At 37.2% G+C, this 20,663-nt stretch overlaps 1 protein-coding gene across 1 annotated transcript in view; it reads left to right on the forward strand.

The window, feature by feature from the left end:
- Nucleotides 1–2,080: 2,080 nt before the first annotated feature.
- gmds (GDP-mannose 4,6-dehydratase) overlaps nt 2,081–20,663 on the forward strand; it is a 207,151-nt gene continuing 188,568 nt past the window's right edge. The window contains exon 1 of the mRNA XM_062424449.1: nt 2,081–2,308. Within this exon, the coding sequence (XP_062280433.1) occupies nt 2,210–2,308 (99 nt within the window). The 5' untranslated portion in view covers nt 2,081–2,209. The remainder of the gene's footprint in view (nt 2,309–20,663) is intronic.

Genomic DNA, 20,663 nt, shown 5'->3' on the forward strand with positions numbered 1-20,663 from the left:
AGATCTTATTGGTCCTGGATTAATGGCCATATTTCTCTTGTAGTGACTTTATCAGTTTGGTATATGGTAATTTTGAAGAAGGGATTGGTTCTGACATTGTGTGTAAAGGGTATATAAAGGAAATGGAAGCAGCCTCAGACGGCACCGTGATGAAGGTGATATTAAAAACTTTTGTTGAATAAAAGTGGAATGAACTGGGAAAGAGTTGAGTTTGAGAAAGTTGTTGTTAAAGTAGTAAAGGTTAGTTTCACCATTTTTCCAAAAGTGTCTTAAAACAGCAGTCAGGTGTGTGAGAGACAGACGTTTTCCTCGCTGTAATCATTCCTCCTGTTCATACTGACTATTAAAAGATCTTCAAATGTGCTTTCAATGTTAAGTGATGGAGGACAAAAACCAGTCATGGTTTGTGCAAAAATGCATTTAAAGGTTGATGTGAAGCATGTCAGCAGTCTGAGTTAGTCATATCAAGTGGATATCTGACACATTTATAGTGTTTTTAGCATCAAATTGCCTCTTAGTGTTTCCCTGATGAGCTGTGGTGGAAGTATAGTAACAAAAAGAGGAACTTAGGCACTAAAAACACTGTAGCGTTGAAAGAATGATCTACTTGATTTGACTCATTTGGACGGCTGAAGCTTCATATTAGCTTCAGATAAACTTTTAAACACATTTTTGCAAAAAAGGAGGAGTGTGGATTTTGGCCCCCATCACTTATATTGTAAGAGCATTATGAAATGATCTTCTAATGGCTGGTATGAATGGGAGGAATGATTACAGAAAGAAAAAATGTTTCAGTGTTAATTTTGGCAGCTGACTGTTGATTTAAGACAGATTTGAAAAATTGTGAACCCATTCTCGTTCTCACAAGCTGTTCTCTTACAAATGGAAATGATGAAATCTGCCCTCGGACACACTCCCAAAATGTTTTATAAATCAATTTTTATTCATGAATAACTCAGAAGAAATACATAAATTAAAATATATATTGGGTTTGGGAACCATTTATTTCCCACTTCTTCATGTCTCTCCACTGCTGGGATCACTTCCATTCAGCCATCGGTCTATTAACACTTCTTCCCCTTTTTGCATGTCATTTATTCATTAATTGATGTATTTCTCCCATCTGTCTTCTTTTAATCAATCTTCTTCCTCCCTCTTTTCATTATTTTCCCCCCTGCTACCTTATTACTGTCATAATAAATTATTCCACCCAACAATTATTATAACTTGCCAGAGTTGATAATGTTGTTGATTTTTTGGTTTTGATAGATTTGTGTGTCATATGTTTGATTGTTGGGTGTCTTGTACATTTTGTTAAATAAAATAAATAATAAAAAAGGTGTTTTATTCTCCCGAGTCGTTGAAACAAGTAACGAGCCTGTTTCGACAATGTAAGGAGTAGAAAGTACAGATATTTGTGTTCAAATGTAGGGAGTGAAAGTAAAAAGTCATCAGAAAAATAAATACTCAAGTAAAGTACAAATACCTGGAAAAACTACTTAGGTACAGTAAGTACAAATACTTTGTTACTTCCCACCTATGAGTTCATGTAGATTTTAAAATATATAATAAAGATAATTTTATGAAAAAAATAAAAATCTAAATTCTGGCATGGGTTTAATTGGTACTGTGACACCATTTAAGCTCACATCATGATTTCTTTTACAAAATATATATAAAAACATTGATGTCAAAGAATTAAAAACAGCAATATATGTATTCAGTAACATGTTAAATATGAAAACATTAAGAAAAAACCCTCCTTGATAAAATCTTAAAGGTCTGACTTCCCTTTTCTAATCATCCATCATTAGTAACTATAAATTAATACCACATTTTTTTCCTCAGTAACTATTACAGATTCATTTATTTCACTTCCTTTTGAAACAATTTGTGCAAATATTAAAAGGTACAGCTGTATTTCTCCCTCCCTCCCCACAGTGGTGCTATAATAAACACATCTCAAGCTCTTCCTCCTCTCTTTAATAAACCCTCCTCTGCTGCTCTCCTCCTATTGGTTGATTTCACCCTTACTTCCTTCTACGTATTGCACTGTGTAGCGGTTCGTGTGTGTGTGCGCGTGTGTGTTTGTGTAGTTTGGGTGACGGATGCTGCAGGATCCAGACTGTAAACACACATAAACTAGGTTTTTTGTAACGGTTCTGTTGGTCTGTGAAGCTTCAGACTGCAAACATCAATCTGTGCAGAGATGGCTGAGAGCTTAGAGGATGCTACTGTCAGCTCAGCGGTGAATGGAGAGATGAAGAAGGAGAGGAAGGTGGCTGTCATCACCGGCATCACCGGACAGGTAACACACACATGCACACGCACACGCATACAGAGACACACACATACACATACACACACACACACGCACACGCGCACCAACAATCATGCTTATGTGTCTCTTTATCACTGCTGCTGTGAGTGTGATTTATGCTTTTGGAGGCTTTTGTTTATCACTGCCGGTGTTTCAGTTTACATGGTGACCGTGCTAATTGATGACTTGCACGTATGTGTCCTTTAAAGCCTTTAATTGTATGCTAGTTTATTCCTTTTTTAAAATACATACTCATTTGTGTTTAATATCTATGCTAACCATTTACCTAAGTTAAATTGTGTTCAGAAGACTCATTCACGTCTTGCAACGTAGCTTGTCATGGGAGAGAGTCACCAGTTAACACGGTCACCAGTTTGAGCGAAACACCGGTGGTTGTTTCCACCTGTCAGGTGCAAACTCACCGCTACTCTAATCCTCCTCTGCCCTCAAACGTTGCCTCATGCGTTTCAGGTGTTTCTAAAGAAGCGTTTATTGACGTAAAGATCCCTTCCTGACATGGAAACTCTGCTTTGACCAATAATAACCACCCCCCCCCCCTTAAAAAAAGTTCAGTTTAATAGTTAAAGTCCCCCTCTACTCATAAAATGCGTTATTTGTTGTTCACTCAGTTGTTTGAGTTTCATTGTGCAGAATGATGAATGTGCAGAGTAGTGATTATTGTCATTTAAATCATTACTTCCCAATTATTTATTTTGTCTATGAAATGTCAGAAGATGAAGAAACCGACCGATTTATCGCCGACCGATATTATCGGTTGATATCGGCCTTTCACAGATCAGAACATATATAATGCAGAAAATTATGCTTGGGGTGATCTAAATATGGTGTCATTACATAGTTTGTCCAGCAAAGCGAACTTCGACTTAATGTACAATACTGTCAGCTCCGCATGTGAACTGTTAAGCGTATTTACTCAAATTCACCTCGACTTCATCACAACATACGGGTTGTAGCTGCTGTGGCAGTGGACCAATCACATGTCGCATTAAATCGAACACTCGAGTTGATTGGCTGTGAGCAAGTTCATAGAAATAGTCATATTTTCTAACTCTGGGTGCAAAAAGGATCGATTTCAGGTATCGTTTGACGGGAGACGTTTCAATACTACTTGGTATCGATTTATTTACCTTTTTAAAGATATCGAGTATCGACACCCGACCCTAAATATCAGACACACACTATTGTTTCAATCAGAGTATTTTTATGTCTTCAGTGTCCAGAAAAACATATCTGCTCTATACTTGTCGTGTGTTCTCCTTTTGAGAAAAAAAGCAGAAACCAGGAGGGAGAAATACATTTTTTTAATTATTTCATTTAATGATAGCAATGAAATACCCATCCTTACTTAAACACAGCTAATCAAACATTGCATAAAGCTTCAATGTGGCGTCTTATCATAGGCAGAGCAGACGGTCACACTGAGCCTGATTGCATCCTGCTACACAACACAAGAGACACAAACTCTGAACAACAACCAACATTAGCTTTCCTGCTAAAGTCTCCTTCTTATCTAACTTACAAACATGATCCCACACCTTGTCCTGCACCTTAGTTTGTTGAATGAGCCACCAAATAAATATTCACTGGGGAAAAGTGCAGATGCTGGTTTGGTCGTTGCACTTCATAATCCCTCTAAGTGACAGTTTTTACAGTAGTTTACTTTGTCTCTGTTCTGATTGGTGTTACATTAGTAGACTGCCAGCTAATGATAATCAAATAAGCCTCCAACACCTGGCTGAGACAGAATAGAGCATTTTTCCAAATACCTTTTTTTAAAAACTACATTTTAATAACAAAAAAAACTATGAACAATACATTTGAGGAAACATGCAGACGGATGATTAAATATGATTCCAGTTGTCTGTGAGGTGATAACAGAGAAACTTTTCCCCCCTTTATAAAAGACGAATGTGAAAACAGTCTCCTATGGTGTCGAACTCTGTCCATGCATCACTCTGCGAAGCTCAAACATCACAGTGAAGTAACAATAAACAAACACATTGATGACTGTGTGTGTGTGTGTGTGTGTGTGTGAGGGGGGGCGGATGGCGGATTCTGAGCTGGCTAAAATTACACCGAAGTTGTGCCTGAAGCTGTTGTCTTCCCAGAATAAACTTTCTTTGGAAATGAAATGTTTATTTTCCTACAACAAGTCTCTCCTTCTCCTATTATCTCAAACACATGCTTCCACTGAGCCCAACACCAAGTTGTCAGGTTACACATTAGCCACCTTTCCATTCAGTGGCTTTGTTTTTTATGTTCCTCTGTAGCACCAAACTGAGGGGAAAGCAGCTTTTTAGGGGATATAAATGTTGACGTAATCAGTCCATCTAGAGTTGTATTCATATAGTAGTTAAGTTAAACTGAGTAAAGAAGGAAAGTGACAGAATAGTGTCGAATAAGACGAGTGGAGAGGTTGACAGGTTAGTTATTTGCATCACATTAACTGTCAGTGGTTGAACAATTGTTTCTTGATTAATCTGTTAAATCATTTAGTTTTTTTTAATGTCAAAGTAGTGAAAAATCACCACCGCAGCTCCCCCGAAAACATGAGGAAAAGGTGACGTCTTCATCTCTTGTTTTGTCTCATCGGCAGTCAAAAATATTCTGTTTACAGTCATCATCATCATCATCATCATCATAAAAAAACAAAACAAAACAAACAAAAAAATCTGCAAATCCTTAAAGCTGGAGCCAGCGAGTGTTTGACATTTCTGCTTGAAAAATGACTCCGACATCAAAATAGTTGCTGATTACTTTTCTGTTGATTCATTTAGAGTAAACTCAGGTGACCCTAGTGGGAGTTGCAGAATATGACATACACATATGTTTAAAATCCTTATTATTTACTGTATTTATCATATTTATAAACAGTACTGTGCCAAAAAAGTCTAGATTTAGTGTTTTAGCATTGCTATAATGACCATATAGAATTATTTCTCAGTGTCTTTATTAGAGTACAAACAGAAAATACAGGAAATGTGTATGCAGTGTTAAAAAAACCAGACCTGAACATTATAAATGCAGTATTTGGTCACCTGGACAGAGAAAGAACAACATAAACCTAAAGAAGAGAGAAGTCTGGTATAATATATTAGAAGATTACTTCAGAAAACTTCAGGACAGTCGACTCAAAAGAGTTCAAGATGTGCTTAATGCCAAGAGAGGTCAAACTAAATATAGACTTTTGCCAGTAGAAGACATTTTGCTCTGAAAATTGTGTTTAAAAAAAAAATTGTGTACATATTTCCTGTTTATATCTTAATAAAGAGGCAGAAAAATAAATATGGATAGTCATTAAAACATTGCTAAAAAAACAAAGCTAGTGACTGCCTAAGACTTTTGCACAGTACTGTATATATGTGTCACAATATGGTTAAATGTATGCAAAACCACATATAAAATAATCAAATTCTTTATTGCTATGGTGCAGGTTGCTCCAAATGGTTTCAGAGGAGGCTCAAAGGTTATATTAAATTAGTTATAAAAAGGGAATCACATAGAAAAGCCTAAATATGTTTGATCTAGTTAAAGAGATATTTATGAGATATAGTAGTATTGGTGTATTTTGCTATTTTCCCCACTTTCTCAGAGTCAGAACTGAATAAAAGCCTTTTAAAGAAAGAAGTTTAATGGATTTGGTGTAGTCAAATTAGTGAGGAAGTTATGTCAAACAGAAATATTTAGCTTGTCTCAATTGTTGAGTTTCTGTTGGATCAAGTAATAATAATATCCAGGAATAATACTTGGGAATAATACCTGGGAATTAAGCAAGATAAGTGGCTGTGGACAAGAAAATGTCCATTAAAACTCTAAATAAAACCAGTGTTATGCATTATAGGAGACCAAACTCTTCACATGTGTAAAACAAAGCCTTAATAACAGCTTTATCAGATCAGAGTTATTCATCTGGACAACAGTGACACTTATTGCTCGGTGGATATGGTGTAATATCACAACACGATTCCACTGAAACTCTTCAAACAATAATATTGAAATTTTCTGAGGAACTCTTGTAAAAAAGAGACAGATGTTTTATAACTGAGAGGGAAGTTAAAATCTGGTCAGCTGCAGTTTGAAGCAACAAACATCTGTTTTTAGAGTGTGTATCACCTTTCTTAACGGTAAAGTCTATTCCACATAGAGATAACAATAAGTTGCTCACTGCTTGTGAAATAGTAAAGTCTGTTAGAGGATATTCACACATATTTAGTTTATTGTGTAAAGTACATTTTAACATCGCTGGTTAGCACATAATGAAGTCATTTGTGGAGATTTGTGCAGATGTGAGACTATTTTATTGCTTATTTCTTACAATCTGGTGCTGTGTGTGTATATTGAAATGTATTTTAAACCAGTGCTAAAAGTTTCTATATGAATACTTTAAAGTCTCTTATTTGTTATCTGATTATTAAACTCTAAACTTTAAGTTAAATGTCACATAGTGGATGTAAATGTTGCAGAAGTGGAGTACTCTGACAGTACCTTTAGTCACTGTACAGTATAATTGATATTATAGTTCACTCTTTCCAGTTTTAATAGTGCATGTTTCTAGAGCTGACGATTAGTGGATTTATTGATTAGGCCGGTTGATTGACAGATAAGTAATTGCCCAAAGGTTTTTTAGATTTATAAGTAAACTTTTGAAGAAACAGGGTATAGAACAACTTCATATCAGGCGGGGAGTTACGGTCCTCTGAAATGAGGCCAACGCAGAAGTAACTTAAAACTGCATTCTATCAAAAGGCCACCAGGGGGCGACCGTTTTGGTGTCAAAAGGACTTCCGTCTCTATACAAGTCAATGGAGAATTCACCAACTTCTCACTTGATTTCTAACCTCAGTAAACGTTTTCAAAATGTGTTTATGGTCTCAATCGCTAGTTTAAAGCCTTCTTCAATGCAGTATGATGTTCATTTGTGAAATGTTGGCCTCCCTGATTTTATATTTGACGATAAAGCAGGGTATGCATTAGGGCGTGGCTACGTCGTGTTTGACAGGTTGATTGATTCACAGGTTCAGGAGGGCGCCTCTTGCTCCTCCTGATGCCCATATAAGTAGAATCTGTGTTTTTTTTTTACCCGGCATGCACCGGAAATTTTCAAGATCGCGCTGCTCAGATCTGAAATTATACGCTTCCAAGCAGCAGTCCCCAAACCAATGGGTGACGTCACGGATGTTACGTCCATTTTATATACAGTCTATGTTTCATATAGACCAATAGGACAATAGATAAACATGTTTTATAATAGGGTAAATGGGGTAAATACAAGCAGTATTTACATAGGGTTTTATGATGATCCTGATGAAGGCCACAAGCTGAAATGCGTTGGTCTATAATAAAGTTTTTCTATGAGTCAATTTTTCAAGAAAGAAAAGCTAAAATTCTCTGTTTCCATGTGACTATTTTCCTTCCTTCTTTTGTCCTCTATGACACTAAACTGAACATCTCTGTCGGTTGTGTCTAAACAAGACGTTTTAAGTTCCATCTTGTGCTTTAGGTAACAGTGATTGACGTTTTTCTGACATTTTAAAGACCAAACAACTAATAGATTAATTGATAGTTAAAAATAAGTTTTTCTTTGAGGTAGTTAAGTCAAACAAATGATTTGAGTTGAGTTTGATAAACAGACTAAGATGATGCTCAGCTTGAGAATCTGGAACCTGTAGTCAAAACTAAAAAATGCGATTAAGTCCAAAATGAATAAAGAGTGCCGCTGACACTGTGTGCATGTGTTTGGCGACAGCGTAGCAGAGTGTGATGGATGTTCTTGTGCAGTGTGTTAGTTGTTTAGTGTTGGTGGAGAATATCAGATGAAATCAGATCTTTTGGACCCTTTTTCTAAACTTGTTTCATCACATTTTCCCCACAAACAGCCAGACAAGAATTTTTAAACTACAGTAAAAAGATGAACAGTGTAAACAAAACCAAGTGTTTAATCAAATGTAGAATGCCAACTTTTGTTAATTTCACGGTCGAGCTAGAAGATATGTCCATAAATACAATTTTTTCTTTCTTTCTGTTCCAAACTTGGGTTTGATTTAAAGTTGTAGTGGGGTTTTGTTTGCTGGGAAAATGCAGGATTGAAGCATGCAGTTGTGCAAGAATAATAAAAGTCCTGCATCATTTGCAATGCTTTTATCATTCTGCTTAAAACACAGATCATACCACACAGCTATGGACTGTGATGAGCAGATACATCATCTAGTTTAATAATCAGTTTGAGCACAGAGAGTCAGAAAGCTCCGCTCACTGATGGAGCTGCTGCCGTCATATTCTATGAAACCTGAAGGGGAATTCATGGATGTGCATTGGTGTATATAGACTAATTATGAGTCAGAATATGAACAGTATGTGAGGGTTAAAATGAGACAACATGAAAAGTAGGACAGAAATAAAGCCGTAAAAAAATAGGACAACCGGACCTACAGATACCAACAAAGGCAAAAAAAGAAAAAGGGAGAAAGAGAGAGCTCAGGTTCCTGCCCTCTCTTTATTAGTTGCCCTCAATTAGATGGGGCCAGATATACCCAAGAGAGAGAACATACAAAGGATCATGAGTTAAAAGCACATGAACATCATAACCAGCAGATGGGAGGGTGTAACCTTGTTAATGACGCAAACCAGGAGCACAGATCAGTGTGTGCACTTTTTTTTTCTGTCTGTCCTACTTAGGGTTAGATATGTCCGTTAAATTCACTTCAAGGTAGCCAGAGACAGAAAAACTGCTGCAGGTAGAATAGAATATGATAGTCTTTATTGTCATTGTACAACGAAATTGGAAGCAATCCTTATTGGTGCCTAAAGTTTAAAAAAGTGCTTATAAAAGATAGTAAACTATATACTAAAAGGAAAGTGAAACACATAATAAACTACAAACAATACACTCCACATTCTGCTGTCATTATTGCGCAATCTCCCTTAGTATTGCACATATAAAGTGTCATTGCAACTGTACAAAAATCAGGTTTTCTGAGCGTTTAAAGGCAGTTGTGGCTCTTGCATGAAAGCAGTTTTTTAATCTGTTTGTTCGTGTTTTTATTGTCCTGTAACGTCTGCCAGAGGTCGGCAGTTCAAACTGATTGTGTGCATGGTGTAACTGATCATATCACAGTTTACGGGACCTTAATGACTCAAAACTGCTACTGTAGCAGCTATGATCTACGCTACTTTTTGACTAAAAATGAACTTTTTGTGCATGTAGACATTTAAAATTAAACAGTCCTACTTTGTCCTACTTCATTGTATTTGATACTCTTCTTCGGTCACTATTTGGTTGCTACGTCCAACAGTACTGGAGCATCTGAGGCTTTATGGGATTTACGGAAGACGGGTAGAAGGTTGACCTTTTTATGACATTTATAGTTAACGATTGACTTCATGCTGCCACTGTGGCGTGAAGCATTTCCTCATGTTTAAGATCTGGCACGCTGAATATGGCAGTCACTTAACCAGAACACAACACCTGTTCAATGGGCAGGGAGGAGCAGCGTCAGCCTGGTGGAACTGGCCGTACTGGTATTTATGTGCCAATTGAACGACATCGCCACGGTGACGATACTGTCACGGAGGTTTGTTATCGTGTTACCGTGAGAGCTTTTGTTTGAAGTTGTGTCATCGCCTAGAGGTTGAGATGTTGTGTCATCGTCATGGTTACAGCAGACTTCAAACCTGGAATTTTATTTGAGGATGAAACTTTGATTTATGTATGGAGGATGTCCAAAAATGACTTTTACTTGAATTTAATTGTAATTTTAGTCAATTTTAGTGCTTGATTTTGACATTTATCAGCAGGCTGATATTTGCTTATTGGAGATATATTAGCAGGTGCTTATGAGTCGGCAGGTATCCAAAAAATCTTCATATGTTGCATTTATACATACTTTACTGCTCTTTTGGTTCCCTATTTTTATTGCTATTGTCATGTTAGACGGTTAAGGTTGTGTTTCATCTTTAAAATGTCCAGCCCCAGCACATATCTTTGACATAACTATTTATTATATCTAAAATTGAGGAATCTTTGGTTTATTTTATCTGTGTCAAAACAGACTAAAAGAATTTTGGCCAATTTTTCTCAAGTATCAAGATCAGTATCTGTCTTTTCATAGATTTAACTGGGCTTGGTCGGGTTCTACTGTAGTAGAGCTGAATTCATTGTTCATCAGCTGTGGACAGTTTTTATATAAATCAGTCAATTAATCTAAAAGATTTATTATTCATGGTTTAATATGTGGATAGTTTAGTTGATTAAAGCTGTGTTTTCAGTACATTTGGGAAAACAGAAGATGTTATTTCCTAGAAAACTAAACAGTAGCTTATAGGCCATAATTCTTGCTGTAGAAAATACATATTTAAGACGTCATGGGTTCGACAATATGATGATGTACTATACTTTGAGACTGTTAAGTTTTGTAAACTTTTAGTGATTTTTGCTGCATTGATCTACAAAAGTCTTTTTAATATCTTTGATTTCAATGGACGTCAGGGAACAAGATTTTATGATAGTGTTGGATTAACAAGATTTTTGCATCAGTCAGGTATTTTTTTAGATATTGTCATTTCACAATTTTACCCATAAATGCTTTCTTGGTTTAATTTCCATAAAATGTACTATACTTCAATATCAATGTTTATATTTGGAGTAGCGCTGCAACTAATTGTTGTTTTCATTACTGATTAATCTGCCAATTATGTTCTTGATTCATCGTTGTGTCTATAAAAAGAGAGAAAAATCCAAATAAATTCAATTTTTCCATCATGTGTGATACAGAAAAGCTTTTAAATCCTCTCATTTGAGTAGCTGCAACCAAATATTCTATTTAAAATCACAGAAACGATTATTCAATTATCTAAATTGTGTGACCGACTGATGAATCGACGAATCACTGCAGCTCATATTAGGACTAAACATTTGAATGAGTCTGGATATACTGTGATACATTTGATCCATATTGTCTGTTCCTTGAACACCTGTGTACTGTGTGAACAGATGAGACATTCAGTATCTATATCCCTGCTGTTTTTACTCATAGATGTGTTTTCAGTAATAGTTTCTGCAGTGAAGAAAAGTCTCTTTGGACTTCAGGAAGCTCGGGAATGTTATGGAAGATCGTAATATGTTGCATTTTATTTTTTTGCTGCCCTTAAACCTGTCCAGTACTTTTGCATCAGCGGTTCTGTGTGTGCATGTGAACGTAATTGTATAAGTGTGCACAGTATTTATGTGTGAATGTATGCACGCGTTGTGGCAGTGTTGCACATGCAGAGGTGATTTGCATCAGAGAAAATAAGCAGCAAAGACTTGTGAAATGTTTCACGGTATGAGGTAAAAGTTGTCAGTTGACCGTTTCCAGAATGCGTCCCTGGAGGCGAGACAACTATCGGAGGTCTTGGAAAGTCATTTTCAACATCTCGCATTCCTTTCTTTCCTTTGACAAAAAAACAAAGAATAACAGCGTTAATTCATTTTTATCCCGCCGGTCATTGCATTACTGTAAAATACTCCATGAGAGTCCACGCAGGAGGCAGCGCAGGCATCTGGATAGATCATCTCAGGAGTCACTTGCACGGGCCGCGGGGTCACAGTGATGCCATAAATTGCCTGGCTAACTACTGTTCATAAATTTCTAGGCAGCATGCTGCTCAGTCTGAATACCTTTTGACTGCTGTGTCAGTGTGAAGTATTGGGGTGAGAGGGTGTGAGTTATGGGAGACCACCTGAGTGCCAAGGCAGAGCTGCAGAGCCGGGCAGGGGCTCCAGCCTGATAGTGCTGTTTTACGACGTGGGGTTACGAAAAGGACAGGTTCAGCCTCTCCGCTCGACAGTAAAACTTTACTTTGGCTTTGAGGTTCGCACTTCTTTCCTCGGCTCCTCTGGTTGGGAAAACAACGCCCGCGCCGTGATACGACCCCTCGAGCTGTTTGATGTTCATCCTTCAAATCTCTTTGCTTCATCCCTTTTGTTGGCATTTGATTCGCTTCTCTCATTCCTTCCCTCGCCTCCTTCCTACAGACCCCAGCGTTAGCGGCTGCAGGATAGAGTCGGAGCCTGTGCCAGTAATAATAATCATAAAGCTAAGAATCCGTGCACACATCTCCTCTGTCGCTCATAACCGCTGCTGATGGCTCCTTCAAGACTGATTCTCCCTCTGAATGAAGTCTGGTAACTTTTTAAACAGGAACAGTGCAGTTAGTGATAAAAAGCTGAATAAATTTAACTAACAACAAGTGAACTGCATGTGGTTCAAGATTAGCTGTGAAGTTTACAGGCTAACACATGATATGATGGTGTAAAGATTAGATGTTACTACAACATATTGAAATAGGGCTGCAGTGAATGATTACTTTCATAATGGATTAATCTGGTAAGTTTTCCTCATCAAACAATAAATCATTGTATCTATAAAAGAAGAAAATTGTGAAAAATGCTTAAAAACAGTCCAAAATCCAAAGAATTTCACTTTGCCATCATGTATGACACAGAAAAGCTTCAAACTCTGAAACCAGCAAATGTTTGGCATTAATGGGTAAAAACTGACAAAAATGATCGTTGTAAACTAAATATCTTTGGCTTTAGGATTGTTGATTGATCCCAACAGTTGCTGATTCATTTCCTCTCGACTGGCCGACTGCTTAATTGGCTAATTATATGAATTACTTGCAGCTTCTCTATTGCAAGGCAGTCATTTATGATTGGTCATGACGTCTGTGTAGATGAAGAGAAAAATAACTTTAAAGTGAAGATGGAAAAAGCTCATTTTTCTAAATTCAGGAATCATCTTTTGATATCACAAATTCTTAAACATTTAGTAAAGATGTGAGAGGAAACCAAGCCAAGAAAAAACATGGAGTCTGACTGCTTCTCATACTCTAAAACAATTCACATGAAGCATCATCTTAAACTCATGAATCACATGTTTGTAGTTTTTGATCTGAAATTTATCAAAGAGATTATAAAAGTAAAGGAATAAAGAAATCCTTCCCTAGAAATCTATCTTATGATGAAGTGCTGCCTGTCTGTAGGTGGCTCTGAGAAGTTTGTCACATGTCCTTCATGAACAACTTGAACGTGAACTTTTACCGCAGTGGAAACCAAAGATCGACTTACCGTTGAGTCATAGCATGAAAGGCAACAGATCTCAACCCTGAAACTCATATTTTAAAGTATCACTATCACTAAATAATCACTGACTATCACGTTTGCTTTCCATTTGGCTTCACTTATAACTTCTGAGTTTTAAGGAGTCAATAGCTCAACATACAAGTAGTTTATTTCAGCTACGTTTAAGTTATGTTGTGGATAACAGTCACCTTTAATCCTTTTTGATACCTGAGGCTTTCCATGCTTATGGTGTAGTCACAGTATGTGTCAGCCAAGCATGCTTCCTATTCTAATTTCCATGATAGGTTAAGTTATTATTAAGCATTTGAATGGTAATATACAGTTTATATATTCTAGGACGTTTTTTTATGAGCTAAAAAGTAATTTAATGCAGGAAAAACATGTAACTGTCACTTTTTTAATCTTTCAAATATCAAAAAATAAGCATTCTTGAATGAATCTTACTTGATTTGGCTGTAAAGAATATAAAATAACTCTTTAAGATGTATTTTCTGTGAGTAAGTTTTGCAGCAGCTTCCTCAAAGTTTCGTCTTCCTGACTCATATTGATACCAGGAAGCTCTGTTCACTCATTTTATTTCACGCCTGACTTGTTTCTAAAGTAGGGTGGGAAAGATTCGGGCCGCTCTTCACACAGCACACCAAATGTTCCTACTTATTGCTGCATGTGTATGTTTATTTGTGTGCATGATGTGCTCGTGTGTATTGTGGTCTGTGATTACGGCTCCATTAAAGTGTATCGGGCTTAATTGCAGAGCGGTGGCGTGCTTGGCCGCCCGCTCTTCCTGCGGTCTAAAGAAAGCACATTAAAGTGATTCATTTGGAGGTTATACACAACGACAAATAAACGGCCATGAACTTAAAAGTTTACATAAATACATGCATAATGCCTGCAGGCCTGCAGACTGAACCCCTTTAACTTTTGGACTGGGTCAGGATCTTTTTTTCCCCCCAAGTAGGTTATTTACTCCTTAATGTTAAACAGATAATTTAACCCTAATAATCTGAATCAGAGTAGATGTAATTGGTAAATGTCCTGCAATTCACTCTTCCACCACCAGGGGGCACTAACCTCATAGTGCTGCATGGGGTTAGTCCAAAACATCACTCCTCTACATGTTATTATGCTGTCTGCACCATGGACATGTCTTCTGTCTGCACTGCACACACATTAGTCAGCAACAATTTTTACAATCCGTCATTTATTTATGATGTTTTTTTAAGCTAAAATGCCAAAGTTTGGTGTCTTATATGATAGTTAACTGAATATCTTTGGTTTTTTGAGTGTAGGCTGTTAAAATATACATTATAAAGAGTTTCCACTCCTCCCTCTTTGTTGTCAGTAATTGTTTATATTATTTCTCCTGAGTAAATTGGTTTTTAATGGTATTTATTTTTCTATTCTTTTTATTAAGTTTCTTAATGTACTTCCTACATTAGGAAGACAAATGCTTCGGTGTTGTTAATGCTTCGTTCACATGGATTGCATCTTGCAGCTTTAGGATTAAAACATTTGTTGAGCTTGTTAATGGCCCGATGTGCACCGCCTGTGTTTGGGAGGAGTGTGTTTGTGTGTGTGTGTGTGTGTGTGTGTGTGTGTCATCTTCTCCCCTCAAAGATTGGTTATTTAAGGAGGTGGAGCCTCTCAGAAAATGTTTACTCTGATTAAGATTAAATGATTGAAGTGTTTCATTTGTGCTATGAGAAAACTTTTGATTGAGAGTCCTTCAGTGTTGCAGACATGATGTGATACAGTATGAATGGTGTTGTTGTGGGTTAAGAGGTTCAGCAGGTCATTTATTTATCACTGGGTTGATGGTTTGATCAAAAGACTCTGAACCCCATCTGGACTCTACATGTTCTCCTCATCCTTTCTTCCCAGTAGCAAAAAAAGGATTATCATATAGTTATTATAAAGATATGTTAGTAAGACAATATTATCAGCCGATATTGGCCTATCACAGATATATCAGTATTGAGGTGTATGTTGCTGATAGTTTTTAAAGATTTCTTCACGTTATATAGGCAGCATTTCATATATAGTTGATCATTTTTCTAAATTCAAGTTTAACATCCATGCACATATGTTTTTTTTGTTCTCTATTTTTTTTAATTTATAGAATAAAAGAATAGAATAGAATAAAACAAAACCATGGTGGAAAACTGTCTTTGACTGACCAATAACAGACATACAATAGACAGAAATTACATAAAAAACATAGAATACATACATATTTTATATATTTATGTATGTTAAGGTATAAAAAATATGAGTGCATATCAGTTCCTGTGTGTGTATTGCGTATTGATCATTTGGAAGTGCTTAAAATATATTACTTTTATAATATTACATTTCCAGTTAGATTTGCTATTTCAGTGCAATAATGTTATTTTATACAATAAAGTATAAACTGTAAAACATCATGCCACCATTATATATCTTTGTCACGAGTGCTTCATATTTAATGTGTGTTTAAGTATATATTCTGTATATATGTAAGGTTATCAGTGATATATTGATATTGGAAGTTTTTTAATCCCACATATTGGCATCAGCCCCAGAAGTCCAGTATCATTATTGGGGCTCTGGTTGGCACGGTAACGGCCATCATGTTATGTTATGTAATCATATATAATTTCCCCATAATTGTGGAGACTGAAAACACACCAGCATGTCTCCATCATTAAGCTTTTAAAGCACAGCGAGTGTTTGCAGTGATGGACTGAACATGCTGTTCAATGTGCTGCAGAAACACTGAACATTTACTCTCCTGTGACACACAGACGTGAGCAGAGTCCCACCTTCCCTCCTTTTAATGAAACCACACCATGATGATGATGATGATGTGATGATGATGACGGGAATGTTGATTGGAGCTAATGATAGCACTTGAGGAGCAGTTCTGATGAGTGAACATTGTTAACATTTTTCCGTCACATGGATTGATTTAGTGTAACGTCAACATCAGCTTTAGGTTTTTCTTTTTTCATCCTTTCTTTTTGCTCGTTCTCTATTTGCTCACATTACTCTTCTTATTCATTTTTTACTCAGTACTTTACTTTTCTCGAGGCTTATGTAACGTCATTAATATTTGTGTGTTTGAACCAAAATATCACGAAATTAGACTCAGATTATTATGAAGGCAATGTGTGTAAACTGTCAGTCAGGAAGGAAGGAAAAACGGAAGTAAAGAAGGAGGAAATGAAGGAAATATGGAAGTAAGAAGGAAGAAATGAAGGAAAGAAGGAAGAAACGAAGGAAAAATAGTTAAGTAAGGAAGTAAAGAAGAATAGAAGCAAGTGATGAAGGAAATATGGAAACAAGGGAAGAAGTAAAAAAGGAATTATGGAAGAAAAAGGAAGGAAGGAAGGAGGTAAAGAAGAAAAGAAGGAAGTGATAAAGAAAATATGTAAGGAAGGAGAAAAGAAACGAAGGAAGGAAAAAAGCAAGAAAGTAAGGAAGGAAAGAACAATGTAACAAAGTCAGGAATAACATTAAGAAGGAACGAAAGAAGCAAAGAAGGAAATATGGAAGGAAGAAAAGACAGAATTTAAGAAGGAAAGAGAATTAAGGAACTAAGGAAGTGATAAAAGAAATATGGAAGGAAGGAAGTAAGGAAAGAAAACAACGTAACAAAGGAAGGAGGTAAAGAAGGAAGTAAGGAAGGGGAAAAAAGAAATGAGGAAGGAAGGAAGAAAGTAAGGAAGGAGAGGAAGTCATGAAGCAATTTAAAAGTAAAGAAAGGAAGGAAAGAAGGAAAATAGCAACAAAGGAGAGAACTAAGAAAATAGGAGAGGAAGGACAGAAGACAGGAAAAAGGAAATATGGAAGGAAGGAAAGAAAGAATTAAGTAATGAAATAAGTAAAGAATGAAGTAAGGAAGGAAGAAAAGAAGTAAGGAAGGAAAGAAAGAAATACGGAAGGAAGAAAACGAAAGTAAGGAAGTAAAAAAAGAAATAAGGAAGGAAAGGAAGAAGTGAGGGAGCAATTAAAAAGGGGAAAAAGGTATGGAAAGAAAAACAGTAAAGACAGTTAGGAAAGAAGGAAAAAGCAACAAAGGAAGGAACTAAGGGATTGAAGAAGGAAGTAGGAGAGGAAGGAATGTAAGATGTAAGGGAAGAGGAAAGAAAGTAATGTTGCAATTAAGAACATTTCAAAAAGTTTCATCACACCTGTTTTTAATGATTGCTCCCCCTGCAGATGACACTTCATGCTGCATTCACTGACAATCAGAAGATTCAGTTAACACATCATCATACCATCAGCGTTTATAAATACGAGGCATTTATAGTCACTATCTTCTTCTTCTTCTTCTTTGATGAACTTTCACCCTCCTGTTACTGAAGCCTCCTCTCTGGTTTAAATCCAGCAGAGTAGAGAGATCACATTGTGTCAGAGTCTGAAATGAGTCTGTGGGGAGTTTTTGTGGTGTGGCATTGACCTGGCAGGTGAGCATGTACTGTAGTTGTATATATGCGTGTTTGTGTGTGTGTCCATCCCTCCCCCCCCACCACCACCACCCGCCTCCCACTCCCACCAAACGCTCAGCTCCCCATAACAGGAAACGGCGAGGTGAGGCCAGGGTTTATGGGCTAATACAGCCTCAAAGGAGCCTCTTGTTTTTAAACAGAGCTGCAGCTCTTCAGGCTTGTTTTCCATATTGGTCTGGCGTGGAACGCTTTGACCCTGGCACTGGGGCAGGAAAACATGACACCAGCTGGAGCTTTGAACGCCGTGGGGACGGGGGCTGCCAGGTGCCCCGACTGTGCCCATCTCCCCACCCCACCACACCCCCCCTCTGGGGTTAGGCAGAAACAGGTTGGACATCAGTGCTTACACCTCCCGGCCGACCTACAGTACAGAGAGCTCAATCTGGAGATGCTAAAAAAATGATCTTCAGAAGACATTTAGAGTAAAACTGCTGCAATTTGTGTGACTTCAGAGGAAAGTACCAGCGTTTAAACATGTTTAAGCCCATCCATCTGTGTTTTCAAGGCAACAATAATAACAGAAACATACACTACTTGGAAATCCTAATGAACAACATATTTTATTCAGTAGCACAGAAATTGGAATTATCTTCAAAAATGTTAAAAATGTGGGTAAAAAGTAGGTTAAGAGCGGAGAGAGATCGGTATACATCTTTACACACAGTCAAGCTGGAGCGATACTAAATGACTTAACATAAACATGTGTTTTGAACTAGGGCCTCTTAAATTTTGGTTATTAGATCAGTCTTTCTGGTGAATATATGACCTCATGTTTTTGGCTTTTCTTCACTGAGATGTTTTGTTGCTAATCAGCTGATATATATATGCCGATACTTATAAATGTTTAATGAAGTAATATCGCAGAAAATTAGAAACGTATGCCTGCTTGGAAAGAAGGGGAAAACTATATTCTTAGATCTTTTTTTTGACTACAGCGTGGCTTTTTGGAGGTCCTAGATTAAGAGGTAGCATTTACATGAATAATTAGACTCCAACAGATGGAAGCCAGCAAATCCTCGTAATGATCCTCTACTTTTCATATGATGTTATACAGCAGCCAAGGTACAGAAAAAAAAGCTTCCTGGATGCATGCCTCAAATGATTAGGAATAACTTGATGTGGTTTTTTGGCTTTACGGTGTATTTACTGTATGGTTCGAGACTCTCATCAACCCCGTTTCTAGCAGCAGCTGGCAACCGTTTTCAGCAAACAAGGTCTGTTATATCCACTGTACGCTTCCATTAATATACAGTACTAGTGAAAAGTTTGGATTCACCTACAAATTCAAGGGTTTTGACTTTATTATTACTGTTTTAGACACTGTAGAACAATACTGAAGACATCACAACTATGAAATAACACATATAGAACTATGCAGTGAACAAAAAAGTGTTAAACAAGCCAAAAAAAAAAAAAAGTTTAGATCACTGTATGCCTTAATGACAGCTTTACCACCTTTATGAGGTAGTCACCTAGTGGCCAAAATGTGCTAATACTACTTTAATTTATTAATACAGCACTGAACTAACTTGAGAGATTAATCAGCTGTTTCTCTTAAAACAACAACCTAAGTTATTCCAATTTTTAACCTTCCTGTTGTTTTCTCATCAACCATGCAACTTTTGACCACCATAGAAGAACCATTGATGCTATATTTTTTATAAAACACCCACAATGAAATTTAGTGATAATTCATTTTATTTGTGAAAAGCTTAGTAAGGAACCATCCCTGTTATTTTAACACATTTCGGTGACAGAAACCCATATTTCTGATATAAGAATATTTGAAAATGTGCTTTATTTCTTTATTTTTTACTATTTTATACACTGTAAAACAATACTGAAGACATCACAACTATGAAATAACACATATGGAACTATGTAGAGAAGAAAAAAGTGTCAAACAAACCAAAAATCATTCATGTTTTAGATTCCTCAAAGTCATCACTGTATGCCTTGATGACAGCTTTACCAGCTTCATGAGGTTGTCACCTAGTGGCCAAAATGGGCTAATGCTATATTGCATTGATTAATTAATATGGAAAATTGAACTAACTCTTAAAACAACCACCCAAGTTATTCCAATTTTTAAAGTTTTCCCATTTGGGAATGTGGTCTATTCTGTTGTCTTTGCTCCATGGTAGATTATGTAGCGGTGCATCCAGGATCAGGGCCTCACGCAGCCTAAAACATGACCATCTATCACTCTCTCGTGACTTGATTGCAGGTCCTGGGTGTCCTCCAACCTCCAACCTCCAGCCTCCAGCCTCCCTTCAACCTTTCCTCCTGCCTCCCTCTCCACCCTGACTCTTTCTCTATCCCACCACCACCACCACCACCACCGCTACCACCACCACTACCACCCCTCCCTCAGACCTGGAGAGGAAGCATGGGGCTGGCATGTTGGCAGCGTATGTGTGTGTGTGTGCGTGTACGTGTGCGTGCACATATGTGAGGGGGTTTGAGGGATGAATGCCATGACTGGTTAGGAATGTTCCAGAGTGTTTCAGAATGTGCGGTCGGAAAGTCTGAGCAGGGAAAAAAGACGAGGAGTAACATGGGTGAAGGGAACAAGACCTTATTGACAGGGCTCGCTCTCGAACACACACACACACACATACACACACACACACACACACACACACACACACACACACACACACACACACACACACACACACACACACACACACACACACACAGAGAGACG

This window comes from Scomber scombrus, chromosome 8 (assembly GCF_963691925.1).
Source record: "Scomber scombrus chromosome 8, fScoSco1.1, whole genome shotgun sequence".
In the NCBI taxonomy this organism is placed as follows: Eukaryota; Metazoa; Chordata; class Actinopteri; order Scombriformes; family Scombridae; genus Scomber; species Scomber scombrus.